General features: G+C 41.8%; 1 protein-coding gene across 1 annotated transcript in view; it reads left to right on the top strand.

Moving 5' to 3' along the window:
• Positions 1-26727, top strand: part of GNAQ (G protein subunit alpha q) — a 311423-nt gene that overhangs the window by 272509 nt on the left and 12187 nt on the right. Inside the window, exon 6 of the mRNA XM_027040994.2 lies at positions 20627-20780. Within this exon, the coding sequence (XP_026896795.1) occupies positions 20627-20780 (154 nt within the window). The remainder of the gene's footprint in view (positions 1-20626; positions 20781-26727) is intronic.

The raw sequence follows: 26727 nt of genomic DNA on the forward strand, positions 1-26727 counted from the left end.
TGCAGTTGTCTGGGAGGTGCTGTGGACGGGCGCATGGAGCCTTCGTGTTGCCCTGAGAATACCGAAGGTTATCTGAAAATCCAGTGTGCAACAGTGTGCAACAACCTTCCTGCCACACACCGTCCCATTCCCATCCCCGTTCTCCATCAGAATTAAGGGTCCTTGGACCCATTCCCTTCTGGCCTTGCTCATTGTGTAATGTTCACCAAAAAGGTGGTAACTAAAACCAGATTGATGTATTGCCTTAGCATGTCACGTCTCCAGCTAAAGAGACTTGATCTCAGAGCAATGCATTAGGGTGGTCTCTTACAATCATCTCCATACCAGTCTTAGTTTCTTCTTAGTGATCTTCTCTTGCCTTCTCCAATATGAAGTTCTTCTCCCTGACAGAATCTTCAGGAACAGAGTAGGAGTTAAAAGGTTCTGGCTTTCTGTGTGACATCCGACGTAGCACCCTGTGTCGTTCCCAGCAATGGACTTCCCTTTTCCTTGGATGTCTTGCCTTTTGATTATATTATAAAATTATATTTTAGTAAATTATAAAATATAATTATATCTGATATAGTATAATTATAATATATGACTATAATTATCTTTTATATATTATACCATATTACTTTTTTAATATGAAATATATTGTCAATTTTTAAAAATATATTAGTCAAATTTTATTATTTTAATAGCCAAGGTAATACATATTTATTATTAAAAATGTTAAATATTGGAAGACTCCAGAAGGGAGTAAAAATTCTTTTAGTGTTCACTCTGCCTTCTCCATCCCCCAAATTTAGGTAACTCCTGCCAGCAGTTTTTTGTGTATCTTCCCAGATCTTTATTTTTTGCACATGAAACTAGTAAATTTTTTAAGTTAATTTGTATTTTTTAAATCAAATAATGGTCTAGAAAGCTGAATAACCAAAGACTTGTAATAGTTGCCCCTTACCCCCATCTGCGGTTTCACCTTCTGTGGTTTCAGTTTCCTGCAGTCAACTGCGGTCTGGAAGCAGATGATCCTCCTTCTGACACATGGTCAGAAGGTCAGTAGTGGCCTGACGCTATGTCACAGTGCCTGTGTCATTCACCTCCTTCCTCTCATCACATAGGCATTTTATTGCTCACATCATCACAAGAACAGTGCATACAGTACAGTGGAATATTTTGAGAGAGAGAAAGACCACATTCACATAACTCTTTTGTAGTATATTGTTAGAATTGTTCTATTTTATTATTAGTTATTGTTATTGTTAGTTATTGTTATTTATTATTAGTTATTATACAGTACAAGGCTCAGTACTGTCTGTGGTTTCAGACATTCACTGTGGGTCTTGGAACATATCCCCCATGAATAAGGTGTTGGGGGGAGCTACTGTATAATTTTTTAAATAGCACTTTCTCAACTGCCACTTCTCCACAGCCCTATTACCAGAGATACTGCCCTCAACTTTTATCTCTTGGTCTCCATTATTTTCTTCATATCTCTAAACCTTGTATTTATACTACTATATCTTGTTCTTTTATGGTGAATAAAGATTATATGTTTTTAACACTCCCACCCACTTCTTCTCCTATACTTTCAACATGGTTATATCACAATTTTTTTATAATTCAGTGTTTACAATATGAGACAATATAAATGTAGTTCATTGATGAGCTAAGTACTAAATTGAGATTTCAGTCATTTTTTGGTCAACTCCCTCCCCCACCCCCCGCCCCAGAATTCATAATTGCCTTCTTTTTCTTTCTCTTTTTCTTTTCCTTTTCCTTTTCCTTTTTCCTTTTCTTTTCTCTTCTCTTCTCTTCTCTTCTCTTCTCTTCTCTTCTCTTCTCTTCTCTTCTCTTCTTTTCTTGTGTGTGTATGTGTATCACTAGCTGATTCTTTTCTAAGTCATCAACAGATCTGTGAAATTTTATAAGATACAGTCAACATATCAGATAATATATCAATTCCTTTTTTCTTTTCTTTTTTTTTTTTTTTTTTTTTAATTGAAGCTCTCCTCCTAGAATCCCTTTGTCTTCCTTTTCTAACCAGGACTGGTGGTTCTCTTGCATCTTACATATTTGGCATCCTGGGAGCTCACTTAACTTCTTTCCTATGTTGAATTGCCTGTTTCTGGATCCAATAGTCTTCTTTCTTGGCTTTCTTCATTATGTTACTGGAGCATAACCTCCTATAGCTTTCTGAGTAAAGGTCAAAGGGACATAGTTTTAAAATTCTATCCATGTCTAAAAATGCACATATTCTGCCCTTGAAGTTGATTGATACTTTGGCTGGGTATAGAATTCTTAGATTATAAACCATTCTGAAAACAGAATGTCTGCCATTATTTCCTTTCAAAATCCGTGGCTCTTCAAAAATCCATGTGATCTGTTTTCAATAGAAAGTTTTAGAATCTTTATTTATCCTGCATAGTCTCAAATTTAAGGAAGGATCTATTTTGATGATCTCTACCCCTGCCCTTGGAGCTGCTTAACCTAAAGATTTAGTTACAGGAAGTTTTATTGTTCATTTGAAAATTTGCTGCTTTCATTTTATTTGTTTTCTCTTACTATAATTTCTTTTCTAGAAGAGAAATGGAGAAATGGAAATCATGACTGATATTTTTTTCACTTTACTGAACTTTTCTCTAATCTTCCATTCTCTTTATTTCCCGACAAATTTCCTAGAGCTGCCCTCCAAACTTATCTTTTTGTTTATTTGGTTTTTGGTTTTCATAAATTTTCTTTTATGAAATTCCTAAGAGCTCTTTCTCTTCTCCAAATGTTCCCTTTTTTTTTTTTAGGTCAGTATCCTGTTTTTGTTTCAGGGATATATTTCTGAGGATTTGTTTTTGTTTTTGAAGTATTTTTAGTTTTCTGCATTGATCTCCTTCCTTGGATTTGTTTTCCTTCTCTCTCCCCACCCTACCCCTTTCCTGTTTGTTTGCTTAGGTTTGTTTTTCATGCAGGAATTTTCTTGAAAGGGTTGGTATTCCTAGGTACTTTACAGCAGTGGGCACTAAACTGCCTCCTCTCTCTGCCTCCTCTCCAGGCAGTTCTCTGGGTTAGAGTTGGGTTTTGGAGAGCATAGAGATGGCATAATCCAGCTGTTCCGCTCATCATGACTGCTTCCCATACAACCATGAGTTATGTGACTAGACTTTCACTGGACTCTTCCTATTCCTCTCCCAGGGCCAGTTCACAGGTCCAGTCCTCCATGTGCAGAGTGAAAGATTATCACCTGAACATCTCCGGATCATACATTTACACACACACACACCTGAGCCTGGTTGAAATAATGCTTCCAGCTCCCTTTCAGAGAAGTGCACTTATCACATATTTGGCAGATATTCTTCCACATCGGTGGAGTTGTTTCCCAGTTTCTTCATTAGATTTTGTTATTGTGGCTTCATTCTTTTGGGGTCTCAGGGACCAGAATGAAGAAGATGGGTCTTTTCCTCGAAGTTTCTGAAAATTTCTCTCACAGCCAGGTTGGTCTCGGCATTTTTCAGAAGTTCTGAGTCATTTCTAGTTTTTACCCTCATTTATTTAAAGTAACAACTTTTGGGGTGCCTGGGTGGCTCAGTCGGTTAAGCATCCTACTTCAGCTCAGGTCATGATCTCCTGGTTCGTGGGTTTGAGCCCCGCATCAGGCTCTGTGCTGGCAGCTTGGAGCCTGGAGCCTGCTTTGGATTCTGTGCCTCCCTCTCTGTTTTCCCCTCCCCTGCTCGTGCTCTGTCTCTCTCTCTCAAAAATAAACATTTAAAAAATAAAATAACAACTTTTGAGGAGCACCTGGGTGACTCAGTTGGTTAAGCATTCGACTCTCAGTCTCAGCTCAGGTCATGATCTCATAGTTTTGTGAGTTCAAGCCCTACATCAGGCTCTGCGCTGGCCATGTGGAGCCTGCTTGGGATTCTCTCTCTCTCTCTCTCTCTCTCTCTCTCTCCCTCCCTCCCTCCCTCCCTCCCTCCCTCCCTCCCTCTCTTTCTCCCCTCCCCTATGCACGCTGTGTCTCTCTCAAAATAAATAAACTTAAAAAGAAATTTTTTTAAATAACAACTTTTGACACCTACTAAGCATAGAACATGATGGTAATTCTTACAAGTGCTTATATTACCTGGTTGTCCTTGATTATGTGATTTTCTTCACATTTTCCCCCCTCCCTGCCCCTGTTTTTCTCTCTTCAAAAGTTTAAACCATGGGAAAGCTTCCTTTGCAGCCCCAAGCATTTTGAATTTTTTTTTTTTTTACTTTCCTCAACATTAGAATTATTGGTCCAAATCATATCTTTGAGACTGTATCAATCTTTTATGGTCTGTGTCACCTGTATGGATAGGTGCTATGGAATTACATAGTAAAGCCACGTGAGAAGTGGATTAATGAAAATGCACTCCTAGATGCCCAGCCAAAAAAAGGAGAAAAAGTATGAAGAGAGAAAAGAAAGAGGAGATTAGTGATGCAAAAGGCTCTGGGGTGCCTTTTCTCTAGTGACAGCATGCAGTGAAATAACATTGAGTCAGAGAAAGTTAATCAGCCTCAGTTCCTGCGTGTCTCAGCTAGTGTGAGTGCTTACAGTGCCAAGTGTGAACCTGGTTGTTGAGGGATACTAATTCTTTGTTCACCTAGGCCCCTCTTGCAAACCCAAACCCAAACCCAGCTTCATCCGGTATTCACCAAATGAACCATGACCTTTCCTACCACCAAAGAAAAAGCGGTCTGGATCAGACATATGGCGGGGCAAAATGTTGGCCACCAGTGGATATCTTCAAAATACACTTTTAAGGGTAATTTAGACTATATGTGATTTCCACCTTGCACCCTGATCCTAATTGTTACGAAATTACATTTCCAAAGTCAGTGGAAATACATATTTATAAGACCAGCACTCCTTTCTGTTATCACAGTTATCAGGAGCACATGGTCACTGTCACCCTAAATTCCTTCCCCTCTCAGTTTCTGAACCTCCACTGGGTAGTTCAGGGTTAGACCAGGAGCAGCAGTTAACCTGGTATTCAGTTTTCAAGATGAAAATGGTGGCAGGGTGGAGGGGACGGACTGGCCAATTCCAGATGCTCTTCTCAGAGGTTATAAACTTACAAGACTTAAGAAAGGTGCTAGCACCTTCTTAAGGGTGATAGCACAGCTTCTTAATATCCCTTCATAAAGGGATAGCACAGCTTCTAATCAGTTGGAAAAGATGATGAGCCACAGCGGACATCTGTCATAAACCTGCAGCTCACATCCCTCCCTAATGGTGGAACTCTTACTGCCTCACTCTGCTTCTGGAACTTTCCAGATCTGTGGTATCCTTTTACCTTATCCGGTCCAGTTCAACAATAGAAGTAGTCCTGATCCCGTTTCCTTTTACCTGTACTCAAATACTGTTGTTTCCAGCACACTCGTACCTGGGAGTTTATACATTTTCTAACACATTTATATTGTCTGGATACCTGAAGAGTTACTTCACCTCGGAGGTTTGAAATCAGATGCATGCTTTCAAGGCTGTGTGCCAAGCATAAGGCCTCTCCGGCTGAGTCTCCATGGTAACACAGTGGGAGAGTCTAGTGATTGTGTGTCTGTGACCACAGGCATGGATTTTCCCATGTGAATGACTGGTGTTTGCTCATGTGCTGCTCTTTCCAGGTCTTTCCTCGGGTCTTTCAAAGTTGTCTGCTTTCTTCGTGATACTAATTTAGCCTTCCATCCCATCCCAAACACCTCCTTTCTTTCACTGTAGAATAACCTGGTTTTGTGTGAGTTTAATGTTTCAGTAGTATCTAAAGGTGTTTGTGTTGGACATGTCTCTGATCTCACTTGGTTATTAGCTTCAGAAGAGTTATTTTACTTACTTCATGATACCTGGAATGTACTTTTCTGTACAAAGTGGGACATTGATACTCTATTGTTATTTTTTTGTCTGCCTGCCCAACTTAGCAATGAGGCCATATTGCAAGTGTTTCATAAAAACATTTCATCAAAAATGTTTTAAAATCATTCAGCAAGTTTTTTATCAGGATAAAGAGCAAAAGAGAAGAAAAGTTTCCTTTAGAGTAAAATATTGAAGCTTTCTATCCTGACACTTTACAACCCATCCTCAGGTTTTCATTGGTATAGTGAACGCTTTTTTTGTTGAAAAGATAATTTGTAATACTCTATGCACCTTCCCTATTACTGGCACTGCATATGATACAAAATGCTGGGGGTTTAAAAAACGGGGTATGGTGGACACCCATTATTTTTCAAAGCTTGTTATCATAAAGCATAATTGAGCACTTTATGGTTTTCCAAGGACGGATCTTTTGAGCCACCCCACATGTATTAGGGTGAATTTCTTGTACCCACCAGTAAATCGTTCAGGATGTGAATACTGATTTTTTTTAACCAGAAGTAAACGCTGCTTTTAAAAAGTGCCAGGACCTTGTTCGAGTATGCACTGTAAATTGAACCACTGGTGATAGAACAAGGATCAAATAAACATTGAAGACTACAGTTCATGCAAACAACAGAATTTTACCCCCAAATCCCATAATCATACCTTTCAGTAATACATAAACCACCGCCAAGTTGTTTGAGTGTTTCATGTTCATTTTCTCTGCCTTCCTCTACGTTGTCAGTCATCTGGAGGAATACATAATAAGAGCAAGGACACAGTAATCTACACACAGGTTATTATTGGTATCTTATTAACGAAGAATATTTGTAGAACTATTTTGTAAGCAACTTAAAGTAGCATGAAAACCAGATCTTCATCTACAAATGAGGACTGTTTCACAAGAATGTTATTGGTTTAAAATACCAGCTGTATGGTATTTAAACATCTGGAAAAGCATTTTTACATGTGTGCAACATCTGGGTAAATAGGTCTGCTAAAAATTAAGTAGCCCTCACACAAGAAATTAAGCAAGCGAATAAAGACGTTCTTTTTCTTACGTTTCATTCTCTGTGTTTCATTCTCTGTGCTGTGAAAGGATGATGCTCTGTCCTTAAATAAGGAAAATGAGTTGAGAAATGCAGTATCTAAGAATTAGAGAAACAAGTTAGGTGGGGGAGGGGGAGAAATTAGTCTCAAAGATATTAGCAGATTTATAGGGAGAAACCTTAGTTTTGCTTTTATTTCCACATACGTGTGCTTTACATCATACATGATCAATTCCTTGAGCATAAATTGTAAGTAAATATACTCAAACTTACATATTTGGAATGTTACTAATAATTCCCGTAGCTGTGATAGTTTTTTAAGTACGTACTAGCTGTGTTAACTTCCTTTTTATCAGCCTCCTCACCTAGGAAATAGGAATCGCAACAGTATCTGCTGCTCAGATTTGGTTTAAGAATTAAATGCTGTTCGGGGCGCCTGGGTGGCTCAGTTGGTTGGGTGACCGACTTCGGTTCAGGTCATGATCTCACGGTTTGTGAGTTCGAGCCCCGCGTTGGGCTCTGTGCTGACGGTTCAGAGCCTGGAGCCTATTTCAGATTCTGTGTCTCCACCTCTCTCTACCCCTCCCCTGCTCATGCTCTGTGTCCCTCTGTCTCTCAATAATAAATAAACGTTAAAAAAAATTTTTTTTAATAAAAATTTTAAAAAAGAATTAAATGCTGTTCTGCACTAAAGATCAACAGACGACAGCCCACAGGCCAAATTGAGCTCCCTGTCTGTACTGTACCACTTGTACACTTGTGGTGTACAAAAGCAAAGATTGGCTTTTTATATTTTTTAAGCGATCGAAAAAAAAATCAAGAATGATGTTTCTTGACACTTGAAAATTTTGTGAAATTCACATTTTCGCGTCCAAGACAAAGTTTTGTCGGAACCTGGCCACACTCCTGCATTTACGTATTGTCTATAAACGCTTTCCTGCCACGTTGGCAGAGTTGAACAGTTGCATCTGCGACCCTGTGGCCTGCAAAGCCTAAAATATTTACTATCCAGCCGTGTACTGAAAAGCTTGCCCACCCTTCTCTACGCTAAAGTGCTTTGAAAATGGCTGATACATACTTGTACTAAACAAATGTTATTTTCATGAAAAGTATTAAATGTTAAGTAAAATAAATAGTATCACTCATAACCGAAAACCCATGTCAGAGTCTGAAAACAGTCATCATATATTATCCCTCAAAATCATACTAAAAAAAAAAACTATTAATTGCATGACAAATCATTTATGGTTTGAAAATGACCTTAGGAATATAATGTACCGAACTCATTTCACAAGGGGCTTATTTTCAGAATGGTTTTTAAAAATAATTTGATATTTGTTTGTTTGTTTGTTTTTGAGAGAGGGAGAGAGAATCCCAAGCAGGCCCCGCACTGTTAGTGCATAACCCGACACAGGGCTCAAACCCATGAACCATGAGATCATGACCTGAGCCAAAGTCAAGAGTCGGATGTTCAACCGACTGAGCTACCCAGGTGCCCCTCAGAATGTTTTATACATTCCTTGTGGAAAATTGTTATGCCATCAGCTTACACATCCTCTCTCCTTAATTTTCTTGTCATATGACCAATTCTTCTGTTTACTGTTGTCCTTCAGTTCCAAACTTACCCTGATTCCCTATCTTAATTCTCCATTTTTACCCACTGTCTCATCCCTCTCAGTGGAAATTCTAGCCATAGTCCTGCATTCTCTGAAGGGTAGAAGAAGAATCTGAAGGGTGGGGACCAAGAGTTGTGACACAAACTTCGGAGTGTACGTGACACAAAGAGGCCAGGTCAAGCGGTACCCCATTGAGAAGGGCTCAAAAATGCAGTCCGCACAAGTCCTTCGAGCTTATCTCTTAGGTCACACGACAAACCAAATTCTTCTCTTAGCATCAATGTCACCCTGTTGTATTTGCCAAAGAATTAGGCAACAACATGTTTCTGGGCCAAACTGACCCATCTATAAAAACATTTTGAGGCACTAAAGAAAATATTTTACCAAATTGGTTTAGATTCTTTCATTTTATCCCTGTTTTCTCTAGACAGACTTTCCTGGCATGACTGATACACCAGGAATTTTGCCCAGATTCAGTCTGATGTACGGATGTGTACGTAATTGATTTGTGTAGATGGGTCAAATCTCCCTCAGACCTTTTTAGGCTATTCAGGGTTTCCAAGCTGGGTTGTATCATCTGAGCCGGTTTCCTTTTCGGTCTCTTACCCCTGCATCTCCATAGCCTGTTTCTGTTTCTCTTTATCCACTGTCTCCAGCAGTTTGGCCAAGTTACCATTCACATCAACTGTAGAATCAGAAAGTGGACAAGCGCAAAAAAAGCTGACATTCAGACACACTTTGCTCTTTGTGACACCTCTAGAACAGTTGGCAAAAGACTAGTTCGGGTTGAGCTATGACTTAGGTTCGCCAAGCTGGCTAGCACAGAAAACCGAGTTGGCCTTAAGGAAAAGAGACCCGGTGGGAATTTGTAATAAAGTAGAACTGGTTTATTAAGTTAGAAATATCAAAGCATTTTAATCGGATTTCAAACATGCTCCAGAAAACCTCTTTGAGACCCTCAACATTCAAAGTGACAAAAATTGGGAAAAATTCAAACGGTTAATAACTTCATTATGTAAAGGGTTTATACAAACCCATAACTAAACATTCAGAGCAAAAAACGAGCAGTTTTCATTAGCAAAGACGTGAGCAGACAATTCACCAAAAGGGAAAATACTTCCAGTGAGTAAATCTACTGGAAAATGTTCTGCCTCACTGATATTCAAAGAAATTCAAAGCAAGACATGGAGTTGTCATTTTTTTCACCCTGTCATTTGATGTGTCCTTTCATGCCATGTGGAATTTGACACAAAAAAGATTTTGAAAGGATAGAACTCTCTTCTTGAGAGGGAATAGTAAAATGAATTCACACCCTACGACAGGGTGCCTAAGTTCATTCACCCTCTCTAGAAAGCTATTTGATCATCTGTCACCAAGAACCTCAAATTTTATAATGTACTTTGATACGCTGTTAATAAAGAAAATTATCACTATGAAAATCTGTATACAAAGTTGTAAATTATAATGTTATTTATATTAGTGCAAGCAGAGTGTTTTACAGTAGGGATTTGGTAAAGCTCACTGTAACTTTATGAAGCTATTTAAATATGAATTTTAAAACACAGAAAAATGTGTGGGATATAATGTTGAAAGCAAAATATAGGATATATTTTATATACAAAATAATCACAGTTATTTGTTTTTTTCTTTTTAATGTTTATTTATTTTTGAGACAGAGAGAGACAGAGCATGAACAGGGGAGGGTCAGAGAGAGAGGGAGACACAGAATCCGAAACAGGCTCCAGGCTCTGAGCTGTCAGCACAGAGCCCGACGCCGGGCTCGAACTCACGGACCGTGAGATCATGACCTGAGCCACCTAGATGCCCCTTGTTTGTTTGTTAAGTAGGCTCCACACTCAGCCTGGAGCCCAACACGGGGCTTGAACTCATGACCCTGAGATCAGAACCTGAGCTAAGAGCAAGAGTAGGACACTTAACTGAAGGAGAGAGGGAGAGAGAGGAGAGGGACTGAGTCCTCAGGTGTCCCTAATCATAGTCTTTTAAAATTGCACTGTGTAATATAGTAGCCACAGGTCTCACGTGACTAATTTTTAAATAAGATTTAAAAATTATGTCCTCCATCGCATCAGCCACCCTTCAAGTGCTCAGTGGCGACATGTCAGTGGTGGCTTCTAAATTGCATAGTGCAGGTCCAAAAATGACCTTCCATTATCTCAGAAAGTTCATTTAGACAGCACTGATACAAAATAACCCCTAAAGCTGCATAGTTCAAAGACTGGAAAAAGTTAAAATTAGAAGAAAAAAAATAATAGTTTTCGGTCAGCATTTCAACCAAGGAATTTCTTCCTTTTTCCTGTTCTTTTAGTTTTTTAATTTTCTGCCATGGCCATATTAATTTTATAATGGAAAATAAATCACTGGCCTTATTTTAAATACTTTTTTTTAAGTATTGAAAATGGGGGCACCTGGGGGGCTTGGTCGGTTAAGCGTCCAACTTTGGCTCAGGTCATGATCTTACAGTTCATGGGTTCAAGCCCTGCTTCAGGCTCTGACACCTCAGAGCCCGGAACCTGCTTCGGATTCTGTGTCTCCCTCTCTCTCTTTGCCTCCCCCACTCACACTCTGTCTCTCGAAAATGAATAAACATTTAAAAAAATTTTTTTTAAGTGTGGAAAATAAGTACAAGGATAGCTTGGGGAAAGCCAACTAAAATTTTCTCTCTAGAGTTATTTCTGTTGCTGCTGTTAACATTCAGGTCGGATCAGAATTTCAGAAACTTAGGTCCTTAGGGAATGGGGCACCGTGGAATTGGTATTCAGTCTTGGAAAAGTTTGCACACACCCATAATTCAGAATTCCCTTACCAGCATTTCCTCTGCCGTGCTTCACAGTTCCACACAAGTGGGTTACAAATGGAGTCTTTTGGTCTTAACCTGTGCTCTGGAGCCAACATGAAACACTCACTGTGTCTTACCAGTGACGCACAAAGAAAAGAAGAATCATTAGTGTCTCTGGAAATCATCTGTATTTTCTTCTTGGTTTCCATTTTCAGTTTGTATCTGGTTCCGGCTAAATCTAGCAAAGAAGTACCAAGTGGACCTTTAGTAAATGAGCTGTTTCTACACACACAATGACCTTGATGAAGTGTGAACATAGGCGCATTCAGTCGGGTTGTGCCTCTGGATTCTTGACACATGCTGATGGATCCACGAGGGTGCAGGGTTAGAGTCCAGCCACTCAAGTGTCAGCCACATTCTGTAGGTCTGTCTGGTTGTTGCCTGGGCTCTTTCGATGGCTGCCCCAGTGCATGGCCACCAAGTTGGTTGTTGCTGAAATATTTTATGTGAATGGGGACATAACCCAAGGAGTTAATGATAAGTTGGAATGCTGAATAAGTTATTGTTCTGTCTATACTCTGCAAGTAAATCTGTATCTTAATTATGCAAAAATTTGTAAGTCTTTTCCAGTTAGCTCTAGTAAAAACAAAGAAATGACAGTCATCAGCTTAAGCAAGTTTGAAATGTGGGAGTTACTTATCTTCATGAGATTTAAGCCAGAAGAAATGCCCAACGAACCAGCTAAGGGAGATTATCTGGTGCCTCGATACAAGGAGTCACAGTGAAAGTGACAGCCTATGTGATGTAAGTTTGTGGTATAATAGAGCAATTTTTAAGAAGCATGGGAGGACAGCTGCTTTTGGCCATGAGATATCATGTCAGAGAGCAAGGAGTTGGTGATCTCTCCTGACCTGCTCGTGGAACCACCCCAAGACAGTGACACAGGCTATTGCGTGTGGATGGAGTACAAGAAAGATAGGAGGAAGGTCAATGAATTGAAAAGTCAATGACGTGAATACTCAAGGCATTAAATATTAAAATCGTCAGTCAGTGAGGGGTATTACAAGAGAAGGGATTTATGTGTATAAATCAAGGATAGACATTGGCTCACTGGCACGTAAGCATAAAATTCGTAGGGTAATGGAACATAGTGTAGTTATAAGTAGAAAGATTAACGTGCTGTAAAATATTCTTTGCAAGGAATAGTCTTTGCTACTTGGTCACTAGATGAACTTTCTTATCTTTTCTCAGTGTCTAGGACCATGGGCTTCCACATCAGAGGGGTTAAACATTTGTCGTGTTTGCTTTTGCCCACGTTGAGGCCCTGCGTTCTCTTTAGTCTGAGAGTGTGACTGAGAGTGTGACCGTTCCCTCCAGAGTCTCTTTCTGCCCTCTCTTTCACCCACTCTGGTTTCCATCACTTCACTTCATTCACAAGCTCCATCTAATCACCTGGAAACCTCAGCCCAGGAGGTGCCAAGCAAATGCACTCTCTTTCTTTGCTTCTCTAAACATCCTGTGCGGTAGACTACTTTGACTCACAGGCACAAATTACAATATTAAAACCTTCAGGATCTGTCTTCCAGCCCGGAGAGTATGCCAGAAGTGGATCTCAAATAATCACTTGCAAAGATTTGCAAAGACTAAGAAAATTAGGGAGGAAGTTACATCTGTCCGGCTGTGCTTAGTATCCTTATTATTTCTATTCCTGTCATCTGATTTAGATAGCAGAAGTAGGAAGGCCAGGCGCTGACTTTAATTATTTGTCATTCCAACTGTTCTGTTTATATGTTGTATCCATTTACTTGGTTTGCGGTGGGGTTGAGGGTATTGAACATTTTTCAACATTTTGAAGATACTCCCCCTTTAACGTATGGACAATGTTAGGAAGAAACATTCTCTAAGTGAGCAGTTGGCAGAAACCTGAATGATTTTTCAGTTTCTTATAAACCACATTTTTCTGGATTTGAAAGCATGGTTAGAATAACTTCGTGCAATTCCAGGGAATAGAAAGATTTCAGTGGATTTACAGTTTGACCAAGGATTTGAGGTAAGCGAATCGCCTTCCCAAGAGGTTCCTATGTAGCAATTTTGCCGTGTCTGATAGTGGCCGTCGTTGCAAGCTATTGTGTGCCGGGGTCACGGCTAAGCGCTTGGCACGCATTGTCTCCTTCTGTCCTCTCAAACGTTGGGAGATAATAAGGAAACTGAGGTCCAGTCAGTTGTCCAAGGTCATACCAGTATTGGAGGCAGAGCCATGTTTCAAACTGAGGTCTCTAGCCCACAGCTCTGGCCCTTCCCTCCTCGCCCCCCACCCCACAACAGGAGCTTGGCACAGAATGTGTTTTGAATTCTCGTAGCACCGACATCAGATAGGACACCTAACAACATGATCCTGCTGCAGGTACAAAGTCAAACTACCAAGCTTTTTCCTCAGTCACCGAGAGAGGAAAGAAATATGCAGAGGACCAGCTTGCAGATGTTTTTTCATAAGGCTTTGGAGTCCCTGTCTTTTGAGTTGTTGCATGTATACACCCAGTTGACACGTATCAATGAATACCTGACAGAACATTTCCTAATTCCTTGTTAAAGACGTTAATCTTTCAGAGTATTCATTGTTTAAAAAACGGGGGGGGGGGTGCAATATTTGATAAGCTACAAATGATTGTTTTAATTCACATTTTACATTATCATGGATCGTGTTTAAACTAGTTTTGTTTAAAATAGTGACCTTTAATAAGGCTAATTTACTCTCAAATGAGTTACATCTGAGAAGAAACAGTGACGCTCGTCAGAGCAATTCAAAGTGAAGAACCATATTTAAAACGTAGTGTTGTATGAATTCCTGAAGCATAAAGTCCTACATTGTGACGATCTCCTTTCCAGATCAATTTCAGAAGCAGAAACGGTGCCAGTCAGAAGGTCCCCAGGGTAGGGTCCCTGGGCTCCACATGTCCCAACATGTGCCAGTAGACAGAAAGAAGCCCCGTGAGCTCCTGGGCGTGACAGTGGAGTGTAGGTGTGTGGCCAGCAGATGTCTGAACCTGTAACTCTGCACATCCGGGTTTAAAAATATTGTGAAGTACAATAAATGTGTGGCCCCCGCCCCCGCCTTAGCTGAACAATCAGTTACATTGCAGACATCTTCATGCTCTGTAGATCTGTGCCTCACTCCTGTAAGCCGAGTGTCTGGCTTTGGCCTTTTTCACAGAAAGCTCAAGGACCACAGAAGTGGGCACACAAGTTATGAACACAGAATCATAGTCACCTGACCAGTTTCTGGCGTTTATTAGTGTGTTTGTGGATCACTCAGATCGTCTGTATCTCTGATACCAAAGGGCTCCTCTGGGCCCTGCAGAGTTCATCCCCATTTCTGCAGGGTACACGGAACCTCGGGGGCCAGGTGAGAGAATGATGGGTGACTAGCATCCCTCAGTGGCAGTTTGACAGTCTGCAGGTTTACGTCTTCAGTGATTTAGTTTTGCGTTTAAAATCTGTGTTCTAGATTGTATGGGGAATATAAATCAATGTGGTTTATCAACCCATTGGTAAGAGGGAAAACTACCAGCAGGGAGAGGCAGGCGGGTGGATGGCTTGCATCATGGGCAAGAGTTAAGGGTCTTAAACATAAGTGAATCTTGGGGGAAGAAGATGGATGTGTTGGCCAAGTAATCAGGAGTTGCAGACATTCTAGAAATGGGCGTTCAGACCTCTGGTGTGATGCTGACTTTTGCCAAAGGGAGATGCCAGCTGGGCAGAGGGGAAGCGAGGAGAGCAATAGCCCACTGAGAGAACGTCCGCTCTCCATGGGCAGCAGGACCGCAAAGGCTACAGACGTGAAATCGTGTCCCTTCAGGCCCACTGGTAGTTGTCCATGCAGAGATTTGGGCCAGATCATAGCCCGAAGAAAGCCAGCTTCCAGTTGTGTTCTTGGGCCGCATCCCCTGGATCCGGCCTTTTCCTCAGTGGAAGGGAGGTTTGTCCTTGAGCCAGATGGAAATCAGTGACTCCTACCTCCAGGCAAATAACTGCATCTCGGTAAGGTGCACTTAAGTTGTCTGCTGGGGTTTCCTGTTGGACTTTACTGCCTGCCAGCACAGAAAACAAGCAGGACTGCAGACCCAGCAGGTTGTTTTAGGAGTGACAGAGGCTCAGGCACACGTGTCCTTCACAGAACTTGGCGTGTTTGGAACGTCCCAGCCCCCACCCTAAGATACAAACAAGGAGGACACATTTTTCACATTCTCAAGGAGGAGAATCTTCTTCATGCCCAAGTTACAGAGATCGGAAGCTCTGGTGAAGTATTCCCTACAGAAATCCCACAAATCTCTTCTCCAAGGGTGGTGGGTTCAAATTCTCCTGGGCTTTGCTTTTGTTCCCCTTTCCTCCTAGTAATCTCTCCTTCATCTAGATTCCACTCAAAACTGCCTTTGCTTTTAAGTCTTGCTCCTCCAGACCTTTCCTTCTCGTGTGACCCTAACCTCTTGCATTTACCACTCTTTCGGGCCCATCCCGTGGACCTGTAAGCACGCATGCACCATCCCTCCTTTCTTTGTACACCCTCCAACACCCCTTCATTCCCAGCTTCTAGCAAATGCTGTGTGTGTCCAGGAATTGTGTGTGCAGGGGTGAGGGTGGCAGGCCAATCCAAGGGGGCAGGGGAGCTCAGGAAGGATTTCTTGGGGGGAGTCCTGTTGATCTGGGCCTTGAAGGATTACCGGTGAGGACTGCATTACCGGCCACAGGTCAGCCACCCTTGTGTGACCGCTGTGACATGGAGCCCAGTTTTGTGGAGAAGAGGACTCGCGTAGCAGTTCAGACAGAAGGTGAGCGGCAGGGTCAGGCTGTGCTAGGTGGTGAATGCCGGAATGAGGACCTCAGGGCCTTTCCCTGGAGGCAGCGTTAGTCCTGTGTTAATAGGGGGGTCGCGTAAAACAGCAGCATTTTCTGGAGATTGGGGTTCTCGAGGATCGGTTGGAAGTACTGAAGATTGGGCGTGTAAGACCCCTGGCTGGTGGTTTGAACAGGGATTTTTCGGATGATCTTGCAGAGAAGACACTCAGCGGTCACACTTTTCTGCCTGTGATTACAAAGAGGGGATCCGGTAGCCTGTCCTCCCAGGGCCCCAGGTAGGGGTGAGTGCTTTTCAGTTTAAGACTCCGCCCCTGGATGGGTGCCAGCCCGGAGGGGGGCAGGGAGGGGGGAAATAGTAACTCACCCAATCGGCATTGTCTTAGCTCTTTTGGGCTCCTGTAACAAAACACCACAGGTGGATGGCTTATAAACAACCACCGTTTATATCAGTCCCAGAGCCCGGGAGGTCCAAGATCAAAGCGAGAGCAGTTGTGGTGTCTGGTGAGGGCCTGCTCCCTGGTTAACAGAGGACTGTCTTCTCCCTGTGTCCTCACAGGGCAAGAGGGGTGAGGGAGCTCCCCAGCATCTCTCTTATAGGGGCACTGATCCCACTCACCTCCTGTTGGCCCCACATCCTAACATCATCACATTAGGGGTGAGGATTTTACTTTTCCGAGGGCATTGATTGCATTCTCGAGAGTTTTCTCGTGACCTAATCAGCTCCAAAAGGCTCCCCCTCCTAAAACCGTCACATCAGGGGGTTAGGGTTCCGATATCTGAATTTTGGAGAAACGCTTTGACGCTATATCAAGTGTGGTCTGGGCCACACTTACTTTGGTCAGGGTGACTGCACAGAGACCAACCGGCCACCGAGCGCACTCATTGCCTGTCCCCAGGTGTCTCTTCCCATCCCCGTGGGGCTGCAGAGACCAGGCAGGACCTGGCGGGCCCATCACTCTTTGCTCCCTGCATTCCAGCTTTGTCACCTGCATCAGGTTACACTTCACTGGGAAGGACACTTGCTTTCAGCTTTGGAGTCGTGGGTGGGGGTGACCAGAAGTCCAGAGTCTTTTTCGGTCTTAGGCCTCGGTCAGGCCCACCCCGTTAGCAAGGAGCCCCGTGTTTGGAACAGTAAAACCTTTACTAGTGTCCCTTTTGACTCAGCTGGTTAAGACCCCAAGAGCAGGGGAGTGTGACGTGTACCTCCCCCAAGACTGCCTTTGAACCCGTCTTTAGAGGTGAACAAAACCGCACTGTTTCTCCCCGTCGGCCTTGCCCAGCCTCCCACGTTGCTGTTTTGTTCTCCTCCTTGCAACCCCAGGCCCGGGCAAATCACTAAAAAGTTAGTGCCACCGAGCCTCCTGGCCCACACGGCCCCCTCCCAGATTGCAGTTCACAGAACGAAGTGGATGAGGCCTCATCTTCTGCAGGTTCCACTGCCTTGTGAAGCATGGATGTATGCAAATCTCATTTAGTTCAGTTAGGATTTAGTCCAGGGGCTTTGATGTGTAGATTTGTAGATATCCACCCCCGCCCCCGCCCCCCCCCCCCCCCCATGGCACGGAGGAGGGGGGAAGATAAGGAATTTTCACCACGGAACGAAAAGCAACTTACTGCGTGAAGTCCGGATCTTAACTGGGAAGAATAAAAAGAATGAAGGTGGCGTGGTTAGGTTTTCATCACAGGACTTGCCCTTCTCGCTGCAAGAATGGAATCTGGTGCTGTCCTGCCTCTGTAAGCCCTCTGCACCTTGCAGCCCCAGCAGCGTGCTGTGCATATCCCAGCAGCCTCCCCTGGCAGCTTGCTGCAAACGCAAAACCTCAGGCCTCACCCTGTGCTGAATCAGAATCCACGTTTGTTTGTTTTTATTTATTTTGAGAGAGAGAAAGTGCCAGTGGGGGAGGAGCAGAGAGCGAGAATCCCAAGCAGGCTCAGCGTTGTCAGCGCAGAGCCCAACATGGGGCTCGATCTCACGAACCGTGAGATCAGGGCCTGAGCCGACGTCCAGTGCTTAATGGACCGAGCCACAAAGGCGCCCCCAGAATCCACGTTTGAACAGGGTCCCCTGGTTGTTAGTAACATACATCAAGGCGAAGGCGCTTTCTGCAGCCCCATGCTTCGCAAAGCTGAACCTGCACACAGAGGCTGGGTTAACACAGATTCCCGGGGCCCGTGCTGAGATGGAGTTTGTAGACCCAAGTCAAAGGTACAGTGTTACTGACGCTGCTGGTCAGCTGCCCACTTGGTTGGTCTGCAGCTTTTCCCTGAATCCGAAGCTCCAGCCAAGTAGCAAAGAGCAGCCCCCAGCTGCACGCACAGGCAAAGCTTCAGGGAAGCAGCCCGATCAGTGGCCCTGCTTCCAGAGTGGCCCTGAGTGCAGCTGCACCGGGCACAGGAACGACCGTCTAGGCAAGGCATCTCTGGAACACGGCGCTGGGCTGGGTCCACTATCCTGGCCGCTATCCTGCAGGCTGGTGCAGGGTCCCCTCCCAGCAGACTCCGCCCAGAGCCTGGGAGCTCCAGCCAGTTCAGTCTTGAAACTCTTAGATCCCTGGACCGCTCCTCCCTTTTCCTGTCTTCTCAAAGCATCTAGCCCCTTGCCTTTGAAGGATTCCAACCAGAAAGGCCCAAAGAGAGCCTGTCCCTGGGGATTCCATCCCCTCCCTCCTAGAGAATGCTAACTATAAGAACTATTTCTAATGGAAACTCACTGGTTGATGCCAGTGTGCACATACCCACCTTGTAAACAGGGCTTCTGTAAGGACCACAGTATACCTTTCTAGATTTTCTCTAGCTCTAAGGGGAAAAAAAAGGTAACTCTTGCATCACAGATGTCACTATTTAATTAATCTTCTTTAGGTTTTTTAAAAATTCTTTCAGTTCTTATTAGGGCCTTTGCTATTCATCAGTCCTGAAATTTTCAGCCTATAAAATCCCAGGCTCCGAGATACCATTTCTCAGTAAATACTGTTCCCAGGGTTTTAAATTTTACCACTGGTGATGGTAATCAGTAAAAGGCATATAGATAGAAAAATACTATTTTTAGAAAACATGTATGTAATTTATATAAAAGGGAAATGTATGTAGTGAAATAAACATTGCCCCTTGAGCCATGAAGTCATCTTTCATTGTATCAGACCCATGGTGCATCAGTATTTAAATATTTCAATAGGCATGAAGTTTAAAGGTTGAAGAAATTGGCGATCATGGGGTTTACAAGAGTTGGTAAAGATCTGTTTTGGCAAAGCATGTCTTTCCAACTTGATCTGAATTGGCGCACTTGACAGAAGGAAAGAGCAAGACATATTCAGGATCTAGAAAATTTTCCTTGGTGAGCCGGGTTTCCTGGAGATTTCCTGGAACTACAGTCAAAGGGTTATGCAGAAGAGTGTGCTTGGCCTTTGTAACCCTGCACTCGGAAACTTAGGGAACCTTCTACATCAGGAAGGCAGACTCTGAGGAGAAAATACTAACAGCTTGAACTCCTAGTCTTCATGGTCAGCCCTGAAATATTTGTTCATTCATCTCCTTTTAGAAATTTGGGAGGGTGGTATATCCAGATATATCAACTGGAAGTATTTTATATACCAAAAAAACACAGCTCGAACTAGCTTAAAAACCAAAGGATACTAATTGGCTGATATTACTGAAAATCCAGAGGCAGAACCAAGTTCAGGCATGGTTTGACCAAGGAGTTAAAAACAGGTGAGCAGGACCTGGTTTCTTTCTCTGTTTCAAGACGGTTGCTCAAAATTCCTGAGGCTACCTGAGTCATCATCCATGAAATCAAGGCGCTCTCTTCCAGAGCTCCCAGAAAAAGTCCTGGGGTTGATGGGACCCGTTGAACTGCTTAGGTAAATTCATGACCGTAAAGCAGAGACAAGTAGTTCCAAGTGATGTGGGCCTGAACCAAGCTGGCTGCCATGGGAATAGGATGCTTTGGCTTAAACCACCAGGCACCCATAGGTCGCTGGGTGACTTAGAGGGCATTTTCACCCCCCGTGAGCAGTGGAGGGAGGCTGAACCCCAGGCAGGTGTCTTCATTGCCAGAAACTCGGTCATCACACGTAGCACTAAATCAGGGGACTGGAAAGAATCACCTGTGTGTCCAGGAAGACGTGTTCTCATACACCAAGGCTTTTATATCCCCAGAGAAAGGAGGACCTCCTGAATCTGCCTTTGTCTGTGACCTGGGGGGGGGGAATGACTTAGAGGTGAGTGTGTCTGTGGGAGGAAGAGCTGGTCACCTGCTGGTCAACCTGAGAGTTTACTTAATAAAGGAGCCAACGCAAGGCATGAACCTTTTGCATGTAAATCCTGATAACAGCAACTACAGTCCAGCCCTAGGCTACAAGAGTTGAATGCGTACAGAAGATGTGTTGGACTTCCAAAACAAACACTTCACAGATTGAGTAATCACATAATTCATGCCTTGTTTTTCTGATGGTTTTTTTTTTTTCAGAACCGAATGGAGGAAAGCAAAGCACTCTTTAGAACAATTATCACATATCCCTGGTTCCAGAACTCCTCGGTTATTCTATTCTTAAACAAGAAAGATCTTCTAGAGGAGAAAATTATGTATTCCCACCTAGTTGACTACTTCCCAGAATATGATGGTAAGTCAGTGCTCTTCAGCCAGCCCAGTAGCTGGGGATCCGTCTTGCCCCCCAAGCAATGCAAGAGCTGATGCAGCAGCTTACTGTTGCTGCCTTGTGCATGTGTGATTGATGAAGTACAAATTATTGTTGGCCTTGCCCCGTAACCACCTGAAATGTTTCAATTCCCTGACAATGCTGAAAGTTATAGCCAAAGAAAGCAACTTACATGTTTTGAAATAATTGTATCAGAAGAGGGAACAGCCCCACAGTTTTGACCAATCATGTATCAATCATTACAGTTGGCTCTTTCTTTCGGCAACAGCTGGCTCTTGCCTCTCTATGGAAAGAGAACACAGTTTTGTGACAAGATCCCATGCTCTGAAATCACTCTACCCAGGTTGGCATCCAAGTTTTGACACCTCGTATTGCTAGAACCATGATGAAGTCACTTAATTTCTCTGAACGGTAGGACCAAACTCATGCAGTCGTCTTACAGGCTCTAACAGAGATAACATATGTACGACATTTTTAGCATGATACCTGACACATGGCGAGTGTTAGCAAATATTTATTTGGGGGAGGGGGGAAGGTGCTGCATGGCCTGATGCAATCCTATCATCCTTCGGGATGGCACCGACCCCTTGAACTCTTCCTGTAGTGCTTAGAATCCATAACACCCACATCAGTACCCCAATGGCTTTGCATTATTTCCTTACTTATAAGCACTCCTTATAAACAGATCTTGCCTACCCAGCTAGAGTGTGAAATCGTCAATGACTAGATAGGACACCCAGCCATTCCGAGAAATAGTTGTTGACCGGTAACAAAATGCATCCACACCAAGCCACTCTGGAACAAGTCAAAGAGTCACAGCCACCACCCGAAAGAGCTTTTATGACAGGATACACAAACATCTCCCTATACATACTGCAGTCTAGATGAAGAGTGGCAAACTGTGGCCTGCCACCTGTTTTCATAAAGAAAGTTTTATTGAAACAGCCACACCCTGTTCATTTACACACAGTTTTTATGCTTTTAACAGCAGAATTGAGTAGCTGTGACAGACTCGTCCACAAAACCTAAAATATTTACTCTCTGGCCCTCTTTTAATTGAAGTATAGTTGACACATAACGTTACATTAGTTTCAGGTGTACAACGTAGTGATTGGACAAGTCTGTATGTTGTGCTGTGCTCACAAGTGTGGCTGCCATCTGTCCCCATACAACATTGGTGACTGTATTTCCCTACCATTGACTGTGTTCCCTTTGCTGCACCTGTGATCCCTGGACCTCATTCCACAGCTAGAAGCCTGAATCTCCCACCCCACTTTTGTCATTTTCCCCACCTCCCCCATCTGCCTGCTGTCTGGCAGCCATCAGTTTTTAGTATTTATGGGTCTGTTTCTCCCTTTTGTTTATTCATTTGTTTTTTAGATTCCATACAAGTTAAATCATATACTATTTGTCTCTCTCTGACTTACAGCACTTAGCATTATACTCTCTAGGTCCGTCCATGTTGTCTCAATGGCACTGTCTCATCTTTTATTATGGCTGCATAATATTCCTCTGTGTGTGTGTGTGTATCCATTTGTCTTTTATTATGTCTCATCTTTTATTATGGCTGCATAGTATTCCTCTCTGTGTGTGTGTGTGTGTGTGTGTGTATCCATTTGTCTTTTATTATGTCTCATCTTTTATTATGGCTGCATAATATTCCTCTGTGTGTGTGTGTGTGTGTGTGTATCCATTTGTCTTTTATTATGTCTCATCTTTTATTATGGCTGCATAGTATTCCTCTGTATACACACACACACACACACACACATCTCCCTTATCCATTTGTCTATTGATGGACACTTACATTCCTTCTGTATCTTGGCTATTGTAAACAATACTGCTATAAACATAGGTGTGCATGTGTGTCTTCACATTGTTTCCACTTTTGCCAGGATTATGGATCATATGGTAATTCTATTTTTAATTTTTTTGAGGAGTTTCCATATTGTTTTCCACAGTGGTTACACCAGTCTGTATTCCCACCAACAGAGCACAAGGGTTCCTTTTTCTCCACATCTTCACCAACACTTGTCCCTTGGGTTTTTATTTTACCCATTGTGACTAGTGTGAGGTGATATCTCAGTGTGGTTTTAATTTTTATGTACCTGTTGGAAAAATGTCTATTCAGGTCCTCTGTCCACTTTTAATCAGATTAACTGTGTTGTTAGTGTTGAGTTGTGTAAGTTCTTTATATATTTTGGATATTCAACCCTTATCAAACGTATCATTTGTTTTATGGTTTTAGGTCTCACATTTAGGTCTTCAATCCATTTTCAGTTTATTTTTGTATGTGATGGAAGAAAGTGGTCCAGTTTCATTATTTTTCATGTAGCTGTCCAGTTTTCCCAGCACCGTTCATTAAAGAGACTGTCTTCTCCACATTGTGTATTCTTGCCCCCTCCATCATAGAATAATTGATCATATAAGCATGGGTTTATTTCTGGGCTCTCCATTCCATTGATCTATGTATATGATTTTGTGCTAGTATCATAGTGTTGTGATTACTACAGTTTTTTAAAAAAAATTTTTTTTGGTGTTTTATTTTTGAGACAGAGAGAGACAGAGCATGAGCGGGGGAGGGTTAGAGAGAGAGGGAGACACAGAATCCAAAGCAGGCTCCAGTCTCTGAGCTGTCAGCACAGAGCCTGATGCAGGGCTCAAACTCACAGACGGTGAGATAGTGACCTGAGCCGAAGTCGGAAGCTCAACCGACTGAGCCACCCAGGCGCCCCATGATTACTACAGTTTTGTAGTAGATCTTGAAATTTGGGATTGTGATACCTCCAGCTTTGTTCTTGTTCCTCACGATTGCTTTGGCTATTCAGGGTATTTTGTGGTTCCATACAAATTTTAGGATTGGTTGTACTATTTCTGTGAAAAATGCTCTTGGTATTATGATAGGGATTTTCTGGAATCTGTCGATTGCTCTGGGTAGTATGGACGTTTTAATGATACTAATTTTTCCAATCCATAGGCATGGAAAATTTTTCATTTGTTTGTGTTATCTTCAGTTTGTTTCATCAGTTTTATAGTTTTCAGAGTACAGATCTTTCACCTTCTTGGTTCATTTTATTCCTGGGTATTTTCTTATTTGGGGCTCAACTGTCAATAGGATTGTTTTCTTCATTTCACTTTCTGCTACTACATCATTAGTGTATAGAAACACAACTAACTTTTGTGTATTAATTTTGTATCCTGAAACTTTACTTATGACTTCTAGTAGTTTTTTGTGAAGTCTTTGGGGTTTTCTCTGTAAAGAAATACAGTGTATAGGAGCACCTGGTTGAGCTACTGACTCTTGTTTTAGCACAAGTCATGATCCCAGGGTCGTGGGATCGAGCCCTGAGTCCTGAGACTCCAAGCTTGGGATTCTCTCTCTCCCTCTGTCCCTCTCCCATGCATATACTCTTGCTCTCTCTAAAAATGAAAATAAAGGTTTTATTAAAAAATGCAGTGTACACATAGTGACGGTTTAACTTCTTCCTTACCAATTTGCATGCCTGTTATTCTTTTTTCTTGTCTGATTACTGTGTCTAGTACTTGGAGTACTGTATTGAATGAAAGTAGTGAGAGTGGAGATCCCGATCTTCGGAAAAATGTTTTTCCCTATTGAGTATGACGCTAGCTGTAGGTTTTTCTTACGTGGCCTTTATTATGTCGAGGTATGTTCCCTCTAAGGTAACTTTGTTGAGGATTTTCATCATGAACAGATGTTGAATTTTGTCAAATGCTTTTGATGCATCTCTTGAGATGAGCATGTAGTTTTTATCTTTCATTTTGTTAATGGGATGTATCACATTGATTGATTGTGAATATTGAACCACCTTTGGATCCCTGGAATGAATCCCATGTGACCATGGTGAATGATCCTTTTAGTGTATTATTCAAAGTGGTTTGCTAATATTTTGCTGATTTTTGCATTTAATTTCATCAGAGAGATTGGCCTGTAGGGTTTTTTGGGTTTGTTTTTTGTTTTTGTAGTGTCTGTAACTGGTTTGGGTAGGAGGGTAATGCTGACGTTGTAGAATGTATCTGGAAGCTTTCCTTCCTCTCTGATTTGTGTAATAGATGGATATAGCCAATTCAGAATAGATACTAATTCTTTTTTAAATGTTTGGTGGAATTCACCTGTGAAACCACCTGGACTTTTGTTTGTTGGGACTTATTTGATTACCAGTTCCATTCTGTTACTAGCAACTGAGCCGTTCAGATTTTCTATTTCATCCTGATTCCCTTTTGGAAGATTGTATGTTTTTAAAAATTTATCTATTCTAGATTGTCCAGTTCATTGACATATAATTTTTTGTAGTAGTCTCTTACATTCCTTTGTATTTCTGTGGTTGGTTGTTACTTCTCTTTATTTCTAGATGAGTTTGACTAAAGGTTTATCAATTTTGTTTATTTTTTTAGTCTCTATTTCATTTATTTCTGATCTGATGTTTATTATGTCCTTCCTTCTAATCTCAGCCTTTTTTGTTCTTTTTCTAGTTCCTATAGGTATAATGTCAGATTGTTTGAGATTTTTGTTTCTTGAGGTATGTCTGTATCATTACAAATTTCACTCTTAGAACTGCTGCATATCAAAGATTTTGGAACTTTGTGTTTTCATTTTCATTTGTCTCCGTGTATTTTTTAATTTGCTCTTGGATTTCTTTGTTGGCCCATGGGTTGTTTAGTACCATGTTGTTTAGCCTCTGTGTGTTATGTTTTTTCCAGTTTTTTTCTTACTATTGATTTCTAGTTTCATACCATTCTGGTCAGAAAAGATGCATGATATGATTCTAATCTTCTTAAATTTATTGAGACTTGTCTCCTGAAGAATGTCCCATGCGCATTTTGTTGGTTTTGGATAGAATTTCTATATCTGGTCTAATATGTCATTCAAAGACATGGTCTCCTTATTGATTTTCTGCCTGGATTGTGTATTCATTGATGTACATGGGTTTCAGAGTCCCTTAGTATCATTTTATTACTGTCAGTTTCTCTCTTTATGCCATTAATATTTGCTTTCTCTATTTAGGTGCTTCAGTGTTGGGGGCATAAATATTTACAATTTTTTTTACCCTCTTGTTGGGTTAACCCCTTTATCATTATATAATGCTCTCTTTGTCTCTTGTTACAGCCTTTGTTTTAAAATGTATTTTTTATCTGATATATGTATTGGTACTCTAGCTTTTTTTTTTTTAACTTTCATTTGTATGGAGTATCTTTAGCCGTTCACGTTCAGTCTGTATGTGTCTTTAGGTCTGATGTGAGTCTCTTGTAGGCAGCATTTAGAGGGGTCTTGTTTTTTTTTTTTTTTCTCCGTTCTGCCACCCTATGTCTTTTGATGGAGGATTTAGACCATTTATATTTAAAATAATTGTTGATAGGTAGGTACTTATTGCCATTTTGTTAATTGTTTTGTTTGGTTGTTTTTGTAATTCTTCTCTGTTCCTTTCTTCTACTCTTGCTCTCTTGTGATGACTCTCTGTAGTGTTATGCTTGGCTTTCTTTTTATTTTTTGTGTATCTATATTATAGGCTTTGGGCTTGCAGTTACAAGATTCATATAACACCCTAAGTATATAGCAGTCTGTGTCAAGGTGACAGTTGTTGAAGTTTGAACACATTCTAAGAGAACTTTTTTACTTCCCCCTCCACATTTTATGTAAATATTCTCTCATTTTATATCTTTTTATTCATTATTTTCTTCTAATTATAGCCTTTTCCACCTAAATCTCTTTAACATTTCTTGTAAGGCCATTTGAGGAGTGATGAATTCCTTTACCTTTTGTTCGTCTGGGAAACTCAGTATCTCTCCTTCAATTCTGCATGATAACTTCACTGGTTAGAGTATCCTTGGTTGTAGGGTTTTTTTATTCCTTTTAGCACTCTGACTATATCATGCCCCTTACTTCCAGCCTGCC

The sequence above is a fragment of the Acinonyx jubatus genome, chromosome D4, assembly GCF_027475565.1.
Source record: "Acinonyx jubatus isolate Ajub_Pintada_27869175 chromosome D4, VMU_Ajub_asm_v1.0, whole genome shotgun sequence".
Lineage (NCBI taxonomy): Eukaryota > Metazoa > Chordata > Mammalia > Carnivora > Felidae > Acinonyx > Acinonyx jubatus.